The sequence below is a fragment of the Zingiber officinale genome, chromosome 8A, assembly GCF_018446385.1.
Source record: "Zingiber officinale cultivar Zhangliang chromosome 8A, Zo_v1.1, whole genome shotgun sequence".
In the NCBI taxonomy this organism is placed as follows: domain Eukaryota; kingdom Viridiplantae; phylum Streptophyta; class Magnoliopsida; order Zingiberales; family Zingiberaceae; genus Zingiber; species Zingiber officinale.
Window position 1 is genome coordinate 68,885,525 of NC_056000.1, and position 21,677 is coordinate 68,907,201.

Here is a 21,677-nt window from a genome sequence, read left to right on the forward strand (position 1 = left end):
AACCGGACCGAGCCGAAATCACGCGTCCCAACGACAGCGAGTCGCCAAACCTGCGGGTCCCATAGAAAGAACACGCGTGGGATCATGACCGGCGGGCATATATTAATAATCTTGTCCTTGATAAAACAGCGGATCTGAGAACCTGCAACAGCCGAAAGCAAACACGGGGGGAGCACCGAGCACTTTCCTAGGAACATTTCATGTTGCCCCCTAAAGAAGTATCAACTTTTCACTTCTCTTCAACTAGTTTGAAAAATAACAATATTTTTTCTCTAGATTTTCTATGATGGTAATATTTTTCTACAATATTTCAGCATATTAAATTAGAAATAATTAAATAATACAACGCAATCAAAATGCAATTTTAAACAAAGAAATTTGTATAATTTTAAAAGGTTTTGTTACTCTGTATGATGAAATGTGAATAGATTGTAGAACTATTTTGCACTTTGAAGGGTACAAATGATATCAGAATACGAAAAGGGAGCAAAGCGAAAGTTTATCCTCCGTGTTCGATACGCTCTGTCGACGCCGCCCTTGACGGCGTCTAAAGCCTCGTGACGCCGTCACGTCGAGTGGCAGAGAATGGTAATAAAACGACTGCTCGGCGACGCTGGATCGGATTTAACGGGGCTCTGAATTCCATCTTCCGAGAGAGAGAGAGAGAGAGAGAGAGAGAGAGAGAGCGTTTTAGCGGATTGCAGCGCGGAGTCCTGGCTTTCTCTTAGGGTAGATCCCCTCGAGCTGTTCCCTTTCCGACGAGACTCGTAAGTTTATCTAGGAGATTCAGGGATTTCATGCGCGGTTTTCGTTGCAGTTTACTTTAGGAAGTTTTGACCCAAAAAAAAACATTTTGTCTTGTTGAATTAAGCGATCTTGGAGCTATCTTACGTTAACTGGGAAAAAGAAGTTCCTTTTTTTGGTTCTGTTGTCTCATTTCCTCATCGAAACCTGATAAAGTAGGCAGAAGATTTGGGGAAAACCCTAACCTTATGCATCTTTTTACATGTGTTGGTATTTTCTCGCTTGTTTTAGATTTATAGGGTAGAGTGATATGGTAGTTGAGTTTTATCATTCGTGATCCGAGCTTAGTGAATTCCTTGCTCGATCTTGCTGGTCTATCTCTGACATCTTCTTGTCTGATCCAAGGACAAGATTTTTGTTTGCAAATCCAAGCTTCTGTGATCTCTCATACACACTTGTTTATCTGATACTTGAACATACAGAAATCAAGGTAAATCTGAGGCTCGTTTGGTATTTGTGTGAGTAAAACTGAGCCATAGTTTTCTTACACTAAACTAGTTTGTTAGTAGCAGCATAGCTTTTTTCAGGCTGCTTTTTTCTGCATGGACACTTGCTTTATGGTTTACTCCTTTATAATTGGTTTCTTAAAAAAGTTATTGTAAATGATTGTGTTGTCCATGAAAGTATGTGCCAAGTTAGTCTTTTAATTTACATTAGCCATTATTGTGTTTGTTGGCATGCTATGTTCTTACATAACCTTTTAGACTTCACAGTTAACACTAGAATTTTGTGTAGTTCAATTTCTGAATTCAGAAGAATAGAGTTACAAAAGAAGTGGACTTGTACATTTATCCCTTGGCTGGTTCCTTTTTGTCCTTGGCTTCTCCCTTTTGGGGTGCAATTAGCCTAGATGTCGTTCCGTAGTATAGTTCGTGATATAAGAGATGGCATCGGGAGCCTGTCAAGGCGAAGTTTTGAAGTGAAACTTGGGAGTCTTTCAGGACATCTCAGGGGAAAGTCTCAAAGCTTTGTTGCTGAGCCACATGATTCATCTCCTGTTATTCAGTCGAGTCGTTGGGCTAGCCTTCCACCAGAGCTTCTTCGGGATGTCATCAAAAGACTGGAGGATAGTGAAAGCACCTGGCCATCCCGAAAACATGTTGTTGCCTGTGCAGCTGTGTGCAGAGCTTGGAGGGAAATGTGCAGAGAGATAGTAAGAAGTACAGAGTTTTGTGGGAAGATAACTTTTCCAATCTCATTGAAACAGGTTAGTGTTTTCGTATTTTCCCTCCTTTGATTTTATAACAGTAATAATATGAACTAGAACACACTGTATGGGCAGTTACACATGATGTCTTTGTTCTAATTTGCATTTGCTTTTGCAGCCTGGCCATCGAGATGGAATGGTTCAGTGTTTCATCAAGAGGGACAAATCCAAATTAACTTACCATCTCTATCTTTGTCTTAGTCCTGGTAAGCTTGCTCTCAAACATCATTTTTTGTTTGTTTGGATATTGTAATGGCACAAAGATCATTACCTGTCACCTTGTAAGTTGATGACACAAACTTAGAGTAGCGTAAAACAGAGAGCATCATCACAACTAATATGTTCTGTCAATATCTCTGTAGCGTAAAACAGAGAGCATCCATTTTATTTACAACCAATATCTCTGTAGCAAATTTATACTTCTGTCAGTCAAGTCCTTCCTAGAGCATTATAAGTTTGAACTTCTCAGTCCTTTGGGTTATGTATCACACTCATTGCATTCCTCATTGTAATAGAAGACTAAACTGAGATATTAACATATCAAAGATACCTTTTACTAGTTAATCCAAATGGAAGATCACATGATAAAGGTATAAGTTTTGGTATGCAAATTAAGTTAACTCTAAATATCCTGCAAATATGCCTGGAACTTGTTGCCCGGATAAAAATGATTCTATGATGAGCCCAGGCTCTCTATACTTGGTGTTTGAAGTGCATATGCTTTCCTTGTATCTAGGCTTTCTTCTGTGATGCTTCATGTTGGCCTTCTTCTTCCTTTGCTGAGAAATGTAGCTATTTATTATTCCATTCTTACAATTTGAGTTGCTTTTCCTCTTTTTTTTTTTCTTCTGATTTAATAATTGGTGATCATACAGTTCAGTTTATGCTTGTCGGATTCTTATCTCATTATTGTTTCCTCTATGGGAGTTTAAGATTGTTACATAGTGCTAATGAACATTTGATCTCAACTAATCATGCTCATGTTTGATTTGAGTGTAGCTGTGCTTGTAGAGAATGGGAAATTCCTTCTCTCGGCAAAAAGAATTCGTAAAGCAGCACGTACTGAGTATATCATATCTATGGATGCTGACCACATATCGAGATCTACCAATACCTACATTGGGAAGTTGAGGTATTGAAATTTATTGGTAAAGTGGTCGTTGAATTGGCGTTGGTAAATAAATTAAATGCTTCTCTGTTACATTTGCAGGTCCAATTTCCTTGGTACTAAGTTTGTAATTTGTGACACTCAGCCTCCATACAATGGGGCTGCTATCTGTCCACCCGGACGGACAAGCCGCAGGTTTTACTCAAAGAAAGTTTCTCCTAAGGTCCCATCTGGCAGCTACAACATAGCTCAGGTGTCATACGAGCTGAATGTTCTTGGCACGCGAGGACCTCGTCGAATGCATTGCGTTTTGCACTCTATTCCTGCTTCAGCACTTGAGCCTGGTGGCACAGTTCCTGGTCAGCCGGACAACCTTGTTTCTCGCGCACTGGAGGAGTCCTTCCGCAGCATGTCCTTCTCCAAGTCCATGGATCGTTCCATGGATTTCAGCAGCGCTCGCTTTTCTGATATCATTGGAGGAACTCAAGATGGGGATGAGAGTATCGAAGCCAAGGAGCGACCACTGGTTCTTCGGAACAAACCCCCTAGATGGCATGAACAATTGCAGTGTTGGTGCTTGAATTTTCGAGGTCGGGTCACCGTTGCCTCTGTAAAGAACTTTCAACTCATTGCCGCAACGCAACCTTCTGCAGGTGCTCCTACTCCATCCCAACCAGCACCCGCAGAGCACGATAAGGTCATACTTCAGTTTGGCAAGGTCGCAAAGGACATGTTCACTATGGATTACCGCTACCCACTCTCAGCATTCCAAGCTTTTGCTATCTGTTTAAGTAGCTTCGACACCAAGCTGGCTTGTGAATAAACAATGAAAAACTCACTCTATTGTCAATTCATCATGGCTATCCAAGTACAATTTGTGTCCATGATAAGTATGGGGCAACACCCCATGCCCTTTGATAAGTATGCATCTTGATCAAGTCATTGAAAACTTATCAACGGTACCTTCCAATTGTGAGCTAGAAGTTAAAAGCCTTAACTCACTAAATACTACCATCAAGGTATTTACTTCCCCTAAGTATTTTCGTAAAGTTGGTCAGAGCAGTGTCACACTAAATGATAACTCACTTTTTCTTTATTTTCTCTTTTTTTTTTTTTTTTTTTTTCCTTTCCTTCTTTTTCTTTGTGGTGGCCAGGGCTGTTGGGGTTTACTTTTGATTGTTCATCAGTTCAGCACACATGTTTGTTGTCTAGATTTGTCTAGGAAATCTGTCCTTTCATTGGAATTGTATGTAAGCTTTTCATACCAGCTGGGAGAACAAAGTCTTGTGACCAGAGGAGAGGGGACGTAAAGAGTACAGCTGGTAAGCACTCAATGACAGTGTTGGTCCCTGGCTTTTCTATTGATTGGATAAGATAAACTGCACATGGAGATCTGTGATCAGTCTGCAAGGGTTTGGATTGGCATAGAAAGAGTACAAAGCAACTGGTGTCTCCCCTGTCTTATTTGGAACGAATACGAAAATTAGGTTTGTGACTTGTGCTTCAAAATAAATATTTTTGAAAAAATTAGCTATGATCTTGTGATCAGTAACTACGGCGTAGTTGGCTCACCTGGTGTGGTTGTTGTTTAATACAATGTTAAGGGTTCAAAAGCAACATGATAGACTTCCAATATCTAGATGGATTGATACAGCTGACATGTTAACTTAGTAAACTAGAGTCTACCAACAAAAAACAGTACTAACTCTTCTTAAAATTTGAGAAGAAATACTAGGTTAAAGAAAAAAATTGAATCAACTAAAACCATCTTCTCCATGCCATGTAATGTTGTCATCAAGGGTGGAAAGAATCAGCACCTTGCTCGACATCATCAGTTTCGATGCCTCCATTCTGAGCCATGAGTATCCTGTACACTCTCTTCGAACAAACATCGCCAAGCCGCCTTACTTCCGTGCCCAGTGCTCCCTCTATCATTAGATCTTTGAGCAGGAATTCCTTCTCGTGTACCTGAGATAACCAAAGGGAAGAATTTCAGTATCAACTGTAAGACCAAGCATATTTCATTTGGTTATGACACTAACCGATTTAGTTGGATCCATATACACGTTCAATAGGGATCTCATAGTTGGATATTTCTTCCAAATGGCAACGGCATACCTCGGTTGAACCTTCGGAATGGCTATCAAAGCTTTCAGCCTGACAAAAATAAAACCAAGTGGTAGTCAAATTTGGTTAGTTAATTCAGGGCAAAAGTGATGAAAGGAAATCGCAATTGGATCGAAAGAAATAATCAAAAGACAACCGGTAGTGGGGAATTAAGGTTGAAGCTGAGAGATTCATAGACATAAAAAAATCCTAGAAATTACTTAACCAATTTTTAAATTATATTGAGATTTATAATTTATCATATGCAAACAAAAGTTCTAGGAATCCTAGCCTAATTTAGTTTTTAATTGGGATCTAGATTGCCTAAGCTAATTTGAGTGACCATCATTAGGACAAAAACTCCAAATCCAAATCTTAAAATATGAGGGAAAGTGATACAAAAGATGTTTAAAATGATAGAGCTCTATACTTAATTTTATCATTTCTTCATTCTCCCGCTCCCTCCTTACTTCCCTCCCAACTAAACAGAAAACTGAAAAGTATTGTATGCAGTGAATTAAGAAACAAGCTAGGAAGAAACAATCTCTCTAGTAATTTTGAGAGTAGAAAAAGGAAAATTATGTGAAGAATATGGATATACACGCATGGAAAGGTAAATTATCACAAATAGAATGAGTAAAGATTGTTGTACCAGACACTTCCTTTGATCAACTTCCTGTCAATGAAATCCTTCGGAATAATGGTCCCATTAGCATGTACAGACAACCAAGTCGGCTTCTTTCTGCACCACAATTGAAAGGCAGTTGTGATACGATACGACAAGCGGCAAATCACCAGGAGGTAAACTAATCTTTCAACTCAAATTTCTAATGACATGCACAAGAATCTGTAACTTGGCAGTATCAAGCTAAAGAAAACATCATCAACAACCAAATGTAGTAGGTATAAAGATTAAGGATAAATATAAAGAAGCACAGATTCTTTCTACATGGGTAGTTGATGTTGTTATTGTTCTTTCTCTAGAACTATGAAGGAAAAAAGGTGCAAGATGTTTTGTTTCTTAGTATCTTTTCTGATCAAATAGTTATGCATGCAGTGGGAATCGTTAGCAAATTTAGTTGAGACCATGCTTGTGACTTATCAGGAGACCCCAAATTACTATGATTAGCTTCAACTTGTTTGTAAGCAAAAATCTACATGCCATCGCCATAATATTTTTACCAATTGTATCATTGCATTATGGTAGTTTTCTCATAGTTTTACTAAAGAGGCAAGTATCTGGTTCGACATGAATTGATTTTTAACAGAATCCTTCAATTGATTGCAATTAGAATATTAACCTACAGTATATGACATTCTACGAACTCATGCCATTGGGAAATAACAATTTTCTCGTTTCATTTTTCTAGGTATACTTTTGGTTGAAATTTTGACATTGAGAATCAGGTTTTGAATAAAACAAGTGGCATTCACCCGGTAGACTGGTTTTTACTAAGAACAGCAATAAACACTACTGTTGGTGGACTTGTGACTCTAAACTAAGGTTTTTAGTACAGAGCATACTCTCTCTCTCAGGCCAGACAAGGTTATTGAATGATCCGTGCCATTTAAGGTGCAAGCTAGTACAATCAAGAACCTATTTGTGATCTAATGAACAAAACTATAAACAGTGATCTTCATACCATAACATTGTCGCTTACCTAAATTGACAATTAGCGAGGCTGAATGTTAAGCCAACAATGGTTTCTGCTACTTCTGCTTCATCTATGCAATCCCTGGAGTGAACTTTTGAGTAATGAGTTACCAATTTCGATAGAACCTATGTAAAAATATGCCAAACCTTAGAGGTGAAATAATTTAATTAGATGATCTCTATGATGCAACTCAAGAGCAAGTATGATGAGGATACAGACCTCCTCAACAGGTGGGCGTCTCCAGTTACAGACATTTGATGGATTTTTGTATTGAGCCTGTTCACTAAGAAGGAATCAAATTTGTATTAGAATATGAACTGTTTGGATTTTTAACATCGGAGAAGAACAAAAACTGTAAGATCAAACTAGCAATGGAGTTATTATTGTCAAACTACAACAATAAAATAAGAAAAGTATACCCATATCTTCAAATAAGAAATGACCACTCGTAGTGCCACCGATTTCACATAACAACACAAATCACAAATGCCAGAAATTTTACATAGAACTAGGAGATGGCGTGAAACTAAAACAAGAAAAACCTTGCTTGAGACAAATAGATAGGGGACCAACAGGATTATTAACTATGATAAAAGAAGATTGTGCGATTAAGAAGACAAGTTAAAAAGTGTTTTGCTCATCTGGTTGCTCCACAAGAGGAGCATTATTTAATTTTTAAATAAATATTTATTAAATAAGTAGAATTGGTCTATAATATTATTGGAAGAAAAGTTTTCAGATTGTTTATTTGTATCAAAGAAGGAAGTCAAACAGCCTTGTTTGAAGAAAACAACACTAACCATAAGCATGAGGCACCCAAATGTGATTAGCTGAACTCAATGTTGGTCAAAAGAAGGGAATCTACCTAGTGGACAATTAATAAGTTTAATAATGTATCCTTGTACTGCAGATCTACAAGGATATCTAACCATAGGATGATAGAGGTGGCAAGTTGATAACCGTCATGTTGTCATGATATTTTAACTCATATACGCATACTATTTGATCTTCTCATGTGTTAATTCCATATTTATATCACATTTCATGAGTTGCATTTATTTTTGGACTTAATTGTGAATTATCTTATATTTGTGGTATTTGATGCTAATATTTGGATATATTCTTTGTAGGCATCAAGGATCATGGATCCGAGTCAAATTAGACCAAGTTGGACTCAAATCTGAATTTAGATGAGAAGATCAAGCTCTAGAGCAATTTTGACAGTTCATTCAAGATCTGAGGAGATCTAAGTTATCCATGAAAGATATGTTCCATCCCATTTAAAGAGAGGGAAGATCAAGGCCATTGATTAAGCTCTGGAGCTTTTGATCCAGATCTTATGTGATCCCGCCGTTAGATAAAATCTGAGTTGATTAAAGCCGTTGATCTAGATTTGATGAGATTTAAGAGGGAATTGAGAAGCTACAGTGAGAGGTCTTTGTCAATTAGCTACAATAGCAGAGGGAGGCAGGCGCGATCCTGCTCTAGCGATCCCGGTCCAATTTCCACCGCCAGCAACCAATGGAGGTCAGGGGCGTTTGCCTTCCTCCGGTCATCATCCATCTTCAAGCCGGCGACACCACTTCAACCATCTGATCTCTAGCTTAGTCGCGATTTCTGAGCGAAGAGGAAGAAGCGGAGAAGTGGAGCGATCTGGAGGTTTGAGCCGATTCGTTTTCCTTCCAGTCGGAGATCTTCTTCCTTTGAAGCTCCGATCACAACCAATGGCGAGAGACATTTCTTTCTATTTCCTCTTCTGATTTACAGCTTCATTTTATTGCATCTGCTTGAACCAAAGAATATGATTAGTTCATCACCACTTGTGTGACCCAGACATCTTCGTCCAACCCAATGAGTGCTTGGGAATGCTCCTGCTCACCTTGGTTCATCACTTCTCCCGGATTTCATTTATGTATTTCCGTTTTTCCAATTTGATAGGCTCGAATTGGTAGGGTTGGATGAAGTTTAGATCTATTTTCCTTATCTTCAATTCATCTGAATGTTTGCTAATTCCCTGAGTAGAGATCTGGATATGATGTTTGTGCTTGGTTCTTGAGCTGTTTTCTAGTTACTGTTCATCTGAATTCGAATTTCCTATTTCAGTAATTGATTGAATCTAATTAGATTTTGTTCTTGTTTAGTATTGTTAGTTTCTATGGCATTCATCTTCATGAACCTAGATAGATCTCCTTCCATGTGACGAATGGTTGGATTTCTATTACATGTTCTTGGTATCAAGAGGAGTTAATTCTGTTTTGCTCTGGTTTTGTTCCTGTTTTGATTCTGCTATGTTTAGCTTTGTTCAATTCAATATGCAGTAGTTAGGTTAGTTTAGTTTCATACTTGTCTTGCTATTGTGTTCCTTAGTTTAATTCTGTTAATGATGATTTTTATAGTGTAGGGTGACAATACGTTGTGGATTCATTGTGGATGATTAGTTAGGACTTCTTTGTATTGCATTAGGTTTAGTTTCATTATTTGCTTTACTTTTCATTTGTCAGGTTAAGAACTCAACAAAACCCCAAAACCCCATTTTCATATCAAAAATCCAAAAGCAATAACAAATCAATCATGAGATACCATCATTGCTACATTAGTTGCGAGACGATCCGAGTCATCTCTATGCTACATTAGTGTAGAATGAATTTGATCACTTAATTCTTTTGATACTCATTTCATAACAAAATTGTCCACTAGGGAATCTACCTAGTGGACAATTAATAAGTTTGACAATGTATCCTTGTACTGCAGATCTCAAGGATATCTAACCATAGGATGATAGAGGTGGTAAGTACATTTTATTAATTAAACTCGGTAAAAGTTCCTCCACCCCTTCCTCTCCACATCTCTTTTCCCTTAAAAGCATGCTTGAGATTGTGAAAATTCTGATCATTTTCTGTCCACTTCTAAAATCAACTAGTTAGATTCATCATAACATCCTAAGGCTAAAAAATTTTGGCCATCCATCGGCTGTTAAAAATTGTCACAGAACCAACACAACACCAAATTAATTTCCAACAACAAAACTTAGATTAGGAAAATGGAAATTTTGAAGAGCGTTTGATTTCTATTTTTATTTTTTGAAAAATGTGTATTTTTCTTTTTTTAGAAAATGACTTTTAGACGTTCGCTATTTTCCCATAAAATGATATATCCTTTTCTAGAAAACAAATGTGAAAATTGCCAACCAAATAATGTTTTTTATTTTCTCAGAAAATGAAAATAGAAAATTTACAAACCAAACGTTGCCTTACATGTGCACTAAAGAACTAGAAATTTGAAAATAGAACAAAAATATAGCAAATTTGATATTTGGAGGGCAAACAAAATTTGAATATGGAGACCAAAGATTAAATACTCAGAAACAAAGTCAAAAAACAGAAATTACAAAGTTACCAGCATGTGAACAAGAACAAAGAACTAACCATTTCTTGATGTAACTCATTAGTTTGTTGGTGAGATAACATATTGTGAAACCTGGATACTTATTTTGAACTATCTGGATATTGGCAAAAAGGGATCCATTAGACACAAGGTCACAGAATTCCTCTGCCTGATGCACTAGGAGTATGTATGGCACTTCTGATCCAAGAAGTGAAAGCTGCATATAATAGGCAAAGTTCAGTTACAAGCCAATAATTAAACCACAAAATGTATAAAGGGAAATTTGGCTCATATTTTGATATAATAATTTAATGATTTAGAAAACGCAAAACAATAGCAGATTGAACTTCAAAAGTAAATATAGTTTCTCACCTCTGTGCTATACATCATATTCTAAGTTTGCTTTCTGTTTGCATCTGTGCCGAAGTGTTCTATCCTAGACAATTTTTATGGTGGTAAATTATATCCAAATTAAGTTTCACACTAATACATTTTCAAACCTCTAATAAGCAGTCCTCTATCCCACTGTTTAATGTTCCCATGTGGATCTTTCAGATAAGCTTAGGTCTTGAAGGATCTTTGCAATTGTTGGATTGAAGCAAAACAATAGAGGCACCACTATTGAACTCTGCTAACAAACAAAAATATATTAACATAAATTAATATTGGACCTCCTAATGCTTTAGCCACCTTCCAATCTTCATAGGAATAAGTAGTAAAGAAAGGTGTTTTAACAGAGAGAAAATGATAAGAACCATATTGATTAAGAATGTAATCCATATTCCACATAGTCCTTTATTATAGAGATAAGACTCAGAGATCACGGAGAGCCTCCATTATGTTAATTTATCTAATACAATCCAATCTTCAAGATTCGTGAGATGGGCCAAGAGGCTTCAAAATATAGAATAATGATTGGGCTAAACACCAAGTTAGTTTAATATAAAGTGTAAACAGCTTTTCTTAGTTGGAGCATCAAATTAGTAGGTTGGAGCTGAAAAAAGAATTCAATGTTGAGTGCAGGAAGATTGAACTGAAGCCAAACTTGTCTCAAACAAACCAGGGTACCAAAGACTGGCCAGTAAATGCTGAAAGGTATTTGGATATAGGTTCAAGACATAACTAATAAAATATTTGCCACCAAGATCTACAAGCATCCATTTTTTCAAGTAGACATAACTCATCAAATATATGTCACCAAGATCTACAAGTGTCCATTTTCTCAAGACGTGCACCATCGGAGCTATGCCAATAGTCCCACATTAACAACTATAGAGAATAGTGATCCATGTTGGCTATAATCTACATATCAAAAGAGGGTGTCTCCATCTCAAGTCGTATTCATTTTGGGATGGAATGAACTCCAACCCACTTCGACATTTTAAGTAATGATGTGTATGGAGGGGGGCATACTAAAGTGAGGTTGCTTTAGGCCCCTTCTTAGTGATTATGAGTTTAGCATAATACCGTCAGTTGTCAGTAACGGAACATTGAACGAAATCTGTCCAACTAAAAAGCCTCCTTAAAGCTTTACATTAACAAGCACAATTCAAATTTATACATTCATGACACCATCTAAAACTTATAGAGAAACACAAAAAATATAATAAGAATCATTCATCTCTACCCCCCTAATCCTTCAGTGTTCCTATTTGAATTCAGATCATTGTATCATTCCATTAGCTACTACCTCTAATGTAGTGGCCAGCAGTCACTGAGTAGTATGTTTAAAAACTCCTAAAATATTTTACCTCTGTGATATGATCAGGTGCATTAATCTTCCATAAAATTGATCTTTGAATTGGATTTGAGGTTATGCGAAAAGAGAGACCTTTTTCTGCAAACCTCATCAAAAGAGGGCCTGCATCAAACCAGAACCAGATTTAAGCATGGAAAATGGTGATGATGCAAAAAAAATGGCATGGCCAAGTGCAGGCATCACTAAGAATTGGCATACCACCAACTGACCCATTTTCAATGATTTTAGCATCAATCTCAGCCATCATGGATTTCAGTGCAAATTTTCCTTTTCCCCATTTTTGCCTCTCCTTCTCCAATTTCTTTGCCTCGGCTGCTTCAGTTTTAAGAGCTTCTTTCTGTAATTTTTCTTGCTGCACACAGAAATCCATAATAATTAAGCTTCTGCTGATTTCTTTAATTTTCATTGGTAAAACATAGCAAATACAACCTCACCTGCTTTAGTCGTTTTCGTTCTTCGCGTAAATGAAGCTTCTTTTCCTTAAGTTGCCCCTTTCTTCCTTCAGCCTCAGTTCTTTGGTGTGTTTTCCCAAAACCCTCGTGATTCTCTATCACAGTGATATTTTCCTTATTGTACATGCCCTGACAGCAACTGTATTGTCCAGTCTGTCACATATTAATAAGTATTTAGTTGTCATTCTTTCTTCATGCATACAACTAATGCTTCAGAGAAAAAGTAACAATGGGATAATGATGTCAGTTAAATATGCTGTTTCAAAAAAGAAAAGATTAGTTCAAGATAAGTATCATAAAATTTAAGGAAATAATTCAAGTAAATGAGATATGGATATGGAAGAGGTAATTAATATTAAGCAACCAAATCACCATACTCCGAAAGTCTAAGGAAGATAGACCAGTAAGGATGCTTTAGTCATTAAGTATCCAAGTTCTTAAACTAGAAACAATTAATAGCAAGTCTCAACTCCAAAAACTTTCATATGCAATTAATAGACTAAGGAAGATAAATGTTGTGCCCAAAGGATGCCCACATATCTCCACAATGGTATGATATTCCACTTTGAGCCTAGGCCCTTATGACTTTGCTCTTGGGCTCTCATCAAAAGGTCTCATACCAATGGAGATATTTTACATTCCTTTAAACTCATAATCTTTACCAAATCTTTCCAATGAGGGACTTTGATTGAACCCAACAATCCTCCCCTCAAACGAAGGACCGCCATTACTCTCATGGTCTACCCCCGTGAGCATTCAGTCACCCTGATTTGTTCCGGGCCTCCCCGCAAACAGCTGGATCTGATCAATCTTGACCTACTTCGGACCTCCCTGTAAACATCCGGTCACCCTGACATACTTCGAGCATCCCCACGAACATTCAGTCACCCTGACCTCCTTCGGGTCTCCTCGCAAGTATCTAATCACCCTAACCTACTCCGGGCCCACCTTCAACTTCGTTTAAGGCCGCCCCACATGGCATCTGATCTGCATCATGACTCTGATATCATTTGTTGTGCCCAAAGGATGTCCACATATATCCACAATGACATGATATTGTCTACTTTGGGCCTAGACCCTCATGGCTTTGCTCTTGGGCTCTCCTCAAAAGACCTCATGCCAATGAAAATATTCTACATCCTTTTAAACTCATGATCTTTACCAAATCTTTCCAATGTGGAACTTTGATTGAACCCCAACAATAAACCAGTAAGGATGATTTAGTTATTAAGTCTCCCAAGTTCTTAAACTGGAAACAAATTAGAAACAATCAATAGCAAGTCTCAACTCCAAATAATTTCATATGCAATGAATAGCAAGAAACAAATTAGAAATTAATTGACTACCTGGAATGGAGTTTGTTCAACAATGTTGTCAATATCTGGTGGGCTCTCTCCAATAATCTGTGTCTCTGAGAAGAAAAAAATAAATTTATAAACCAAAATGACTGGGCAGTGATCCTGATTTTCTATGTAGCATTCATAAGTTATACCATTGTTGTCATCCATTATTCCATCTCTGCCATGCTTCATAAGATCTTTATCATTGTTATTATAATTGTCAAGAACTAGGTCATACATGGGGAAGCAATCCTGTATTACCCCTGAACCTTTCAGTTCTTCAACTCTCTGAGAGCTTAAGTGTACCTGAGAGTTCTCATATGATGTTGATGCAATGATATCTGTCCCTGATTTCTTTGTAGTTATCAAAGGTACATCAAGTTCAGATTCATTATCTGACTCCAAGCATATCAAACGCCCAACTCCTGCAGAGACAGCAGCAAACAAGCATATCAAATGGCCTACTCCTGCAGAGACAGCCAACTCCTAAGATAATTAGCCTTTGAAAAATTACCAGGAAGAAAAAAATTATTTAATGAGGTTCCAACAAAACTTTATTTGACAATAAATAAAGGATGAACATACTGATATACCAAAAAAAGTTTAATGATGTGAGCCAGAAAAGATAAATCACTACAGGAAACTATAAACAGCAATTATGGCCTATCCCTAACAAAAACAAGGAAAGACCGTTCCCTAAGGGCTTGTTACCTAGCAGATGAAAAACTAGGCTGATGAACCTTCCTTGGTTATTTCTTTGGCGAAACACGAGGGATAGGAAAAGGCAGAGGGAACAACTATATATTACCATACAAAAGTTCTCCAAGGGAACAACTATATATTACCATACAAAAGTTCTCCACTGTTCAACAAAGCTAACAACAGAAGGAATAATTCATGTCAGTTCTCTATCCTCCCATGATATGTGTGGTATGGTAGAAGTTAAAGGGAAATGGCATCATCTCCCATTTTGAATTCAGGTCCTGTTTTTGTTACACAAGGAATAGCCATTCCAGAACCCGTTCCACCTTTTTAAAAAGTACAAAATTTAACAATATATTTCTAAGTTCACATTCTAAAATAATTTCAATACCTAAATATGAATGAATAAATTTTTATGTTTCATTCCCTTCTAAAATTTTCTGTTTCATTCCAAAACAATTGTAAAAAAAAATGGATTTTAGTTACAAGATTAGAGTGACCAAAAAGAAACCATTCTCAAGAAATCACCAGAAAATTCTGACGAGTCGTTGGCTACTTTGGCACGAGTAAGGCTGCATTTGACAATGGAAGGATCGGAATCGAAGGGCTTTCCAGGAGACATAGGCGTCTCCGGGATGAAATAGGTCGTGCGAACTGGATTCTCTTTTTGCGGAGTTACGCCGTCGTCGATGACGACGACGGTTAAAGGCGGCCTTCCCCGTCTGTGCCCCTCTCCATCCATCTTCGACGCCTTATTTGGAGGGCCCTGCAAGGATGAGTCTTCGTTTTCATCTTCGTCGGAGATGATATCGATGGTGCAGGCGGTCGGCGGTCGGCCATCCATCACGGCGGTGCGCAAGCGAGGAGTCGGAGTGGGGAATTGGGGAAAGTTTTGGCGCTTCGAACTTCGAAGTCTCAAGCTTACAAGAACGAATTGCCGAAAGCCCACATAAAGGCCCATAAATCGGCCTGTAGGCCCATTAATGTTGCTTATGACTTGTTGGTTCCGCCTAATATCCCATTGACGAAAAATCGAACCGGACCCAACCTATCTGAGCCATTTACCAGTTGGTTCGGCCCAAACACACCATGCAACCCTACTATAAGAGGAGGATGAGAATTAGGGTTTCGACTTCATCTCGCAGCGGCTCCTGGCCATTTGGTTCTTGCAAGCTTCAACGGCGTACTCTTCGATCTCTCTATCGCAAAAATGGTGAGCAATCCTAAGTTTTTATTAAAAAAATTGTACATTTTTTTTCTATCGCGACAGTTCTGTAATGATCTTTACTTGTGGCTCTCTGTTAGATTATTCCGAAGAAGAATCGCCATGAGATCTGCAAGTACCTCTTTCAGGGTATATTTTCTGAAATCAGGATTTTGAACGTATTATGCTCAATTATCGTTCCTTCTCTGAAGAAAGATCTTTTTTTTTTTTTGTATGGATTTTGTTTAGAGGGGGTGCTCTACGCTAAAAAGGACTACAACCTTGCTAAGCATCCGGATATCGATGTGCCAAATCTGCAGGTGATCAAGCTGATGCAGAGCTTTAAATCGAGGGAGTACGTGAGGGAGACCTTTGCTTGGCAGCACTATTATTGGTATCTGACCAATGATGGTATTGAGTATCTGAGAACTTTCCTTAATCTTCCATCTGAGATCGTTCCTGCTACTTTGAAAAAATCTGCACGGCCGCCTGCCCGCCCGTTTGGCTCTGGTCCTCCGGGTGACCGGCCCAGGTGATATTGATTCCTCCAATCGACAATGATTTTTAATTATGATGAGTGTCTTCTTGTTTTGCTATATTTTTGAGGTATTCTGTCTTGATAGAGGGCCGCCAAGATTTGAGGGAGACCGACCGAGATTTGGCGATAGGGATGGGTATCGTGGAGGTCCACGCCCAGGGGGGCCTTCAGGAGAGCTTGGTGACAAGGGTGGTGCGCCACCTGAATTCCAACCATCTTTCAGGGTATGCATCCGTGAACTTCTCAAGATTTTTTTTTTTTCATTTTATTTCAACAACTTATGGTTAATGGTACTTTATTTAGATTAACACAAGTTTGAATTGCTGTTGGGTCTGTATGATTTTTCTATGTGAAGAATTGCTACGTCTTTTTGTTTATTTTTCCATTGCATCCGACTTTCTAAGAAAGCATACTTTAGATAAAATAAAAACTTATTTGCTGGACAAATTGTATAGTGTCCCAGTTTGAGACCACCTAATCATAAGGACAAGGATACAAAATTGTTGTTGATTGTGTGATTTTTTTCTATAGAAAGTTTGCAAATTAATGCTCTCTCATCTGAGAGAATGTGAATATCAGACTTATCGCTTAGAGTCTTCCAATAACCATATCCACTATCTTAATAGCCATTCCCATCTAACTTGTGCATAGAATGTAAGAGCTATTGCAGTCTTGTATTCAAGCTTCGCTGCTTCCTGGGATGTAATCAAAACTGATATGGTTTGTTGTTTGTCAATATCTTAACAAGTGTAAAAATCTTCAGTCTGGGATGAGATAATTTCTGATTTTTGTGCAGTTGCCAATTTGTCTAGATGTCAAAGCCAAGTTATTTCGTTTAATTTGGGATTGATTCTGTGTCTAGATTCTATTTGTGCTTCCTCTCTTATAAGTTCCCGTCATGAATTGTTGCAGATATTCGTCTCATTGTACTTTTACCATCACACTCCTTTATGATTTACTAAGAGTCTAAGATTGTCCAGTTAAATTCATCGCCATCATGCTACTTACATTTTTGTGCATGTTTTAAAATTCATGTCCACTAGAGATCCCAAAGGAAGAGCCATTTGATAAGCTAGTGTTTTTTAAATCTCAGTAATAGTCATCTGAGATAGCTTTGTGCTGATACAACAAAGATCTCTGATGGCTTTCCTTTGAGAGTTTTTGCTGAGTCTTTGTTTAAATATTTTTATGATTGTTGAAAATTGAGAACCAAATTATTTTGCATGTGAAACTAAATCTTGTCTGATATGCAATAATGAGTACATGATTATACCTTGATGTGTAGTTTGGGTTATCTACACTGAATGCTTAAACAGTAAATTAAGTATGTATGCTTCATGGAATACTGGCTTGTTTGCCATCAATAAGGTGGCACTGACAAGAAGTTTGGTCGTAGTCTGAAAATCTTGATTTCGAGCATAGGTGTTTTTCCTAGGAGTTTCACATGGTTTTCAATTCTCAAAGGAAGGAATCAGATGATGAGCAATCTCCATTTTAATCTCATGACGGTCATCTGAGATAGCTCAGGCTGATAACTAAGATCTCTGATGGTTTATGTGATTTGGGATTCTGTAGTGTGCTTGTAAGTATATTTCAGAATTGGACCATATTAACCTGGGAACTAGAAGCTATCCAATTGAAACCTTAAAAAAACACCCCTATCGGAGTTTTTGATTGGTTCAATCTGAATCCTTCAAGCTGTTCGGTTTAGACTCATTCATCCATATTTTAACTCATGTCTGTGCCTTATTTTTCCTAGTGTTTTCATGTTATAGTGGCTGTCTATTAATTGCTCGAACAGAAATGTTATGATGGTTAAATTGTTGAAATCTTGTAGGGTTCTGGCAGTAGGCCTGGATTTGGACGTGGAGGTGGAGGATATGGAGCCGGTCCTGGAGCTGGATCTGCTGCTTCTCTTCAGTAGAAAGATTGACTAGAACTATAAGTAGAGGTTTAATGTCATTTTTTACAACATATTTTTCTCTTAAAAAGTGAGAAATTGCCTAAGTTAAGTTCAAACTAATCCCTTCCTGAAATTGACATTCTACTTGTTGCTGCATTTATTCAGTTACTATATGATATCTGATTTTATCAAAAAAAAGGGGGGAACTCCTTTTTGATCAACAGAATTAGCCATTCTTAAGTTGGCTTAGCTGGTGATATGTTGAATGCAAAATGTTTTACCTTGCAAGCTAACCTTCGGCTATTTTAGTTTGGCTTTCATTGTACAAGGATGAACTCAACTTGCTCGTGGTCTTTTCGTATTCTTTCCATTGCTAGCCGATCTGCTGCTGTGTTGCCACTTTGTTACTTGTGGAAGTGTTTTCTTTTCTACATTTCCTTATACTATAAGAGAAACGGGTATCTTGTAATGTTTATGAGCCTAATGGGAAAATGTCTCGATGAACATTTGCATTTGTATTAATTTCATAAAACTCAATTCTTCCTATAAATTTAACAGTTTTGTTCTATCAAATTTAATCTCATTCAATTGGACTTGAACTGACTTGAGCCCAAAACATCAACACCTTCAATCGGAAAAATTATAATTGTGCATAATCTCTCTCTTTTTAATATATAAATATGTGTAAATTATGTCTCAGGCCTATAAATTAGAATTCGTAAGGGTGCATCAGGCTTATGTAGTAGTGCAACGTAAGAGTTCGAGAATTAGTGCAACGTAAGAGTTCGAGAATCTAAACAGTAAGTTAGGCTTATGTAATAGTGTAACGTAAAAGTGTTGCTCGAGAATTTAAGCAGTAAGTTGTTGTAATGGACTCTATTAGTTAGGTCCTAGAGCTGGCAAGACATACTGAGCTTAGCTCTCAACTTTTATATAAATCTCTTAGCATATATCCAGAATAGATATTACATTTGATCTTAGTTAAAAGATCGAGAAATGTATACTTTCTAATGTTATTGACTTAAGCTATTTATAAAAGATTCTCTGCTCGACTAATCTTAAGATGTGAGATTAAAAAGAATTATGACCTTTTATATTTAATATATAAAAACTATTAGTGAAAATTACTAATAAGTCTTAAAATTATTTGAAAAAAATGATATTAATATAATTTCATTTTGAGTTTCACCAAAATTAGTTATTAAAGGATTCAGATTCTTTAATTTATACAAGTCATCATGCACACTTATTTTATATGTAATATAATATATAAATACGCATAATTTAACGTCTGAGGCCCATAAATTAAACTTGATAAGAGTGTCAGACTCATGAGTAATGCAACGCAAGAGCGACGTTCGAGAACCCAGGCAAACTGTTGTAATAGAATCTCTCTCATAAAAAATTAATTTAATTTTTTATATCAGATATTAAACTGATAAGAGTAAATACTACACTTGATCTTAGCCAAAAGGTCGAGAAAGGTATGTTTTCTATCGTCGGCGACCCAAAGTATTTACATAAGATTTTTCGCTCGTAGTGTTATCAATTCTAATATGTGAGACTAAAAACAACCAGAACAATGCATATTTTTTATATATAAAAAACTAGAGAAAATTACTAAGAGGCCTTAAAATTATTTTTAGTATGAAAAAATAGACATAATTTCATTTATTTTTCACCAAAATTATATTTATATATATATATATATATATATATATATATAGTTGTGCTCTGCTGTGGACGAGATGTCGTGCACCTGTACGTGCTATCTAAATACTATATTTTTTAATATATATATTTTTTTAAATCAACATTTCCTTGAAGATGGATACTATACCCCGTAAATATCTAAAATTATTTTATCTTAAATACTATAACCCCAGAGAAAAATCTGAACATTAGAGGTAAAATCTTATTAGCTTAAACCATTAAAACTCAGCCCCTAAATCCTAAAATCTTAACCCCTAAATATATATAATATGTTGGTGCAGGGAGCACCAGACGATCGAATCTGAGTTTTGATTATTGTAAAGAGTTCAAAAGTTAAGATGTCTTATGATCTAACAAGTGTGACTGAGCTTGCAGGAAAATCCTAAGTGTTCTTAGGCAAAAGTCCTAGTGGATTATAGGCAGGTGGAAAGCCCTACGGGGAGGTAACACTAGGTCTCAGGAGTGGTAATTCTAGGTTGTGAAAAGTCCTAGTTGCAGTTAGATAACGAAGTCTTAGCCCGGGGGACTGGGCAAAGTCTTAGCAGGTCGAGGACGTCAAGTGAAATCCTGGGGGTCACGGACACTAAGTGAAAAACTGGACGGATCAGGGATCGGACATCCAGCGAAAAAGTCCTGAAATCTCGGATGTTGAGCAAAAGGCTAGACGGTCTAGAGGACCAGTCTGACCAAATTAAGGTAAACTCTCTTGAGAGGAGTATGTGAGAACACGTTCCTCGAAGAGGGAATAGTAGGCGTCGATCCGACCTAGAGTTTCAGCGAACTCAAAGTCAGGACCAGATAATCCGAACGCGGTCAAAAATTATCTTTACATGTTATTTGCCTTTTATTCTAATTATATTTTGCAGGGATACTGACACTTTGCAGGTTAGAATTTTGACTTGTTCGATCGATCGAATGTCTTGATCGGTCGACCAAACCCTCAAGCAAAAAGAATTATCTTGGTAGTCCCTCCTTAATTCCTTAACTTTCTCTCCCCCTTAACTTTTGAATATTCTTTCTCCTTTTGACATATATCAAAAATAATTTAGGGAGGTAAAAATACTTAATTTTAAAATAAAATATTTTAATTGTTCAAATATTTTGAAACAAACTCTACTTTTGAGTTAAAATATTTTCAAACAAATTATGTTTTAAAAGTACTTTACACTTTTGTAAAAATTTTGCAGAATAACTTGATTTTGAAAACTTAGCTAAATTCTTATATTTGAAAAATATTTTACCAAATATTTAACTTTTGAAAAAAAACAAATAAAATTAGTTACTTAACTTTTTGAAAAGCTTAATTAAGTAAAAGATTCCTAAAATAAAACTTATTTAATATTTCTAAAAAGATTTTATAAAAATTTAATTTTTTTTTTCAAAACTTATTTTCCCACATAAAAAATTTAAACTTGTCTTTTTTTAAAAAAATATTTAAGCTTATCTTTTAAAAATAATTTCTTTTAAAAAATAATTAAACCTTAAAAAAACTTAATTTTCTGTTTAAAAATACTTTGACTTTGTTTTAAAGAACTTGCTTTTTTTTTTAAAAAAAATAACTTTGAAATAAAAAAAATACTTTAATTTAAAAGGATATTTAATTTGAGATTTTGGAAAAAATATTTTAACTTTAAAAAAATATTCAACCTTTTTAAAAAAAAAAAATTAACTTAACTTAACTTCTTTCACTCGTTCTTGATTAACACCTTAAAAATTTTTAACTAAATTATTTAAGTTTGAGGGTCCTAGAGTTCTAGTATGAGAAATAAAAAAAAACACATAAAAATTATTATCTATTTTCT

At 36.4% G+C, this 21,677-nt stretch overlaps 3 protein-coding genes and 1 pseudogene across 3 annotated transcripts; 2 read left to right on the top strand and 2 right to left on the bottom strand.

Moving 5' to 3' along the window:
* The first annotated feature begins 608 nt into the window (after window positions 1-608).
* LOC122009398 (tubby-like F-box protein 8) lies at window positions 609-4,155 on the top strand. Its single transcript, XM_042565530.1, has 5 exons — window positions 609-767; window positions 1,540-2,011; window positions 2,130-2,217; window positions 3,011-3,143; window positions 3,222-4,155. Exons 2-5 carry the CDS (start codon window positions 1,655-1,657, stop codon window positions 3,940-3,942), a joined length of 1,299 nt encoding a protein of 432 aa, XP_042421464.1. The 5' UTR covers window positions 609-767; window positions 1,540-1,654; the 3' UTR covers window positions 3,943-4,155.
* A 435-nt stretch (window positions 4,156-4,590) lies between these two features.
* On the bottom strand, window positions 4,591-15,493 carry LOC122009396 (crossover junction endonuclease EME1B-like). Its single transcript, XM_042565529.1, has 12 exons — window positions 15,046-15,493; window positions 13,968-14,240; window positions 13,822-13,886; window positions 12,458-12,628; window positions 12,222-12,375; window positions 12,016-12,125; window positions 10,306-10,481; window positions 7,100-7,163; window positions 6,887-7,005; window positions 5,878-5,967; window positions 5,162-5,276; window positions 4,591-5,087 (listed from the first exon to the last, which is right to left on the bottom strand). Exons 1-12 carry the CDS (start codon window positions 15,476-15,478, stop codon window positions 4,914-4,916), a joined length of 1,944 nt encoding a protein of 647 aa, XP_042421463.1. The 5' UTR covers window positions 15,479-15,493; the 3' UTR covers window positions 4,591-4,913.
* A 107-nt stretch (window positions 15,494-15,600) lies between these two features.
* On the top strand, window positions 15,601-18,383 carry LOC122009399 (40S ribosomal protein S10-1-like). Its single transcript, XM_042565531.1, has 5 exons — window positions 15,601-15,730; window positions 15,823-15,871; window positions 15,971-16,253; window positions 16,345-16,483; window positions 18,097-18,383. Exons 1-5 carry the CDS (start codon window positions 15,728-15,730, stop codon window positions 18,181-18,183), a joined length of 561 nt encoding a protein of 186 aa, XP_042421465.1. The 5' UTR covers window positions 15,601-15,727; the 3' UTR covers window positions 18,184-18,383.
* Window positions 18,384-19,475: 1,092 nt separating this feature from the next.
* Window positions 19,476-19,650, bottom strand: LOC122013047 (annotated as a pseudogene).
* Between the last annotated feature and the right edge of the window lie 2,027 nt (window positions 19,651-21,677).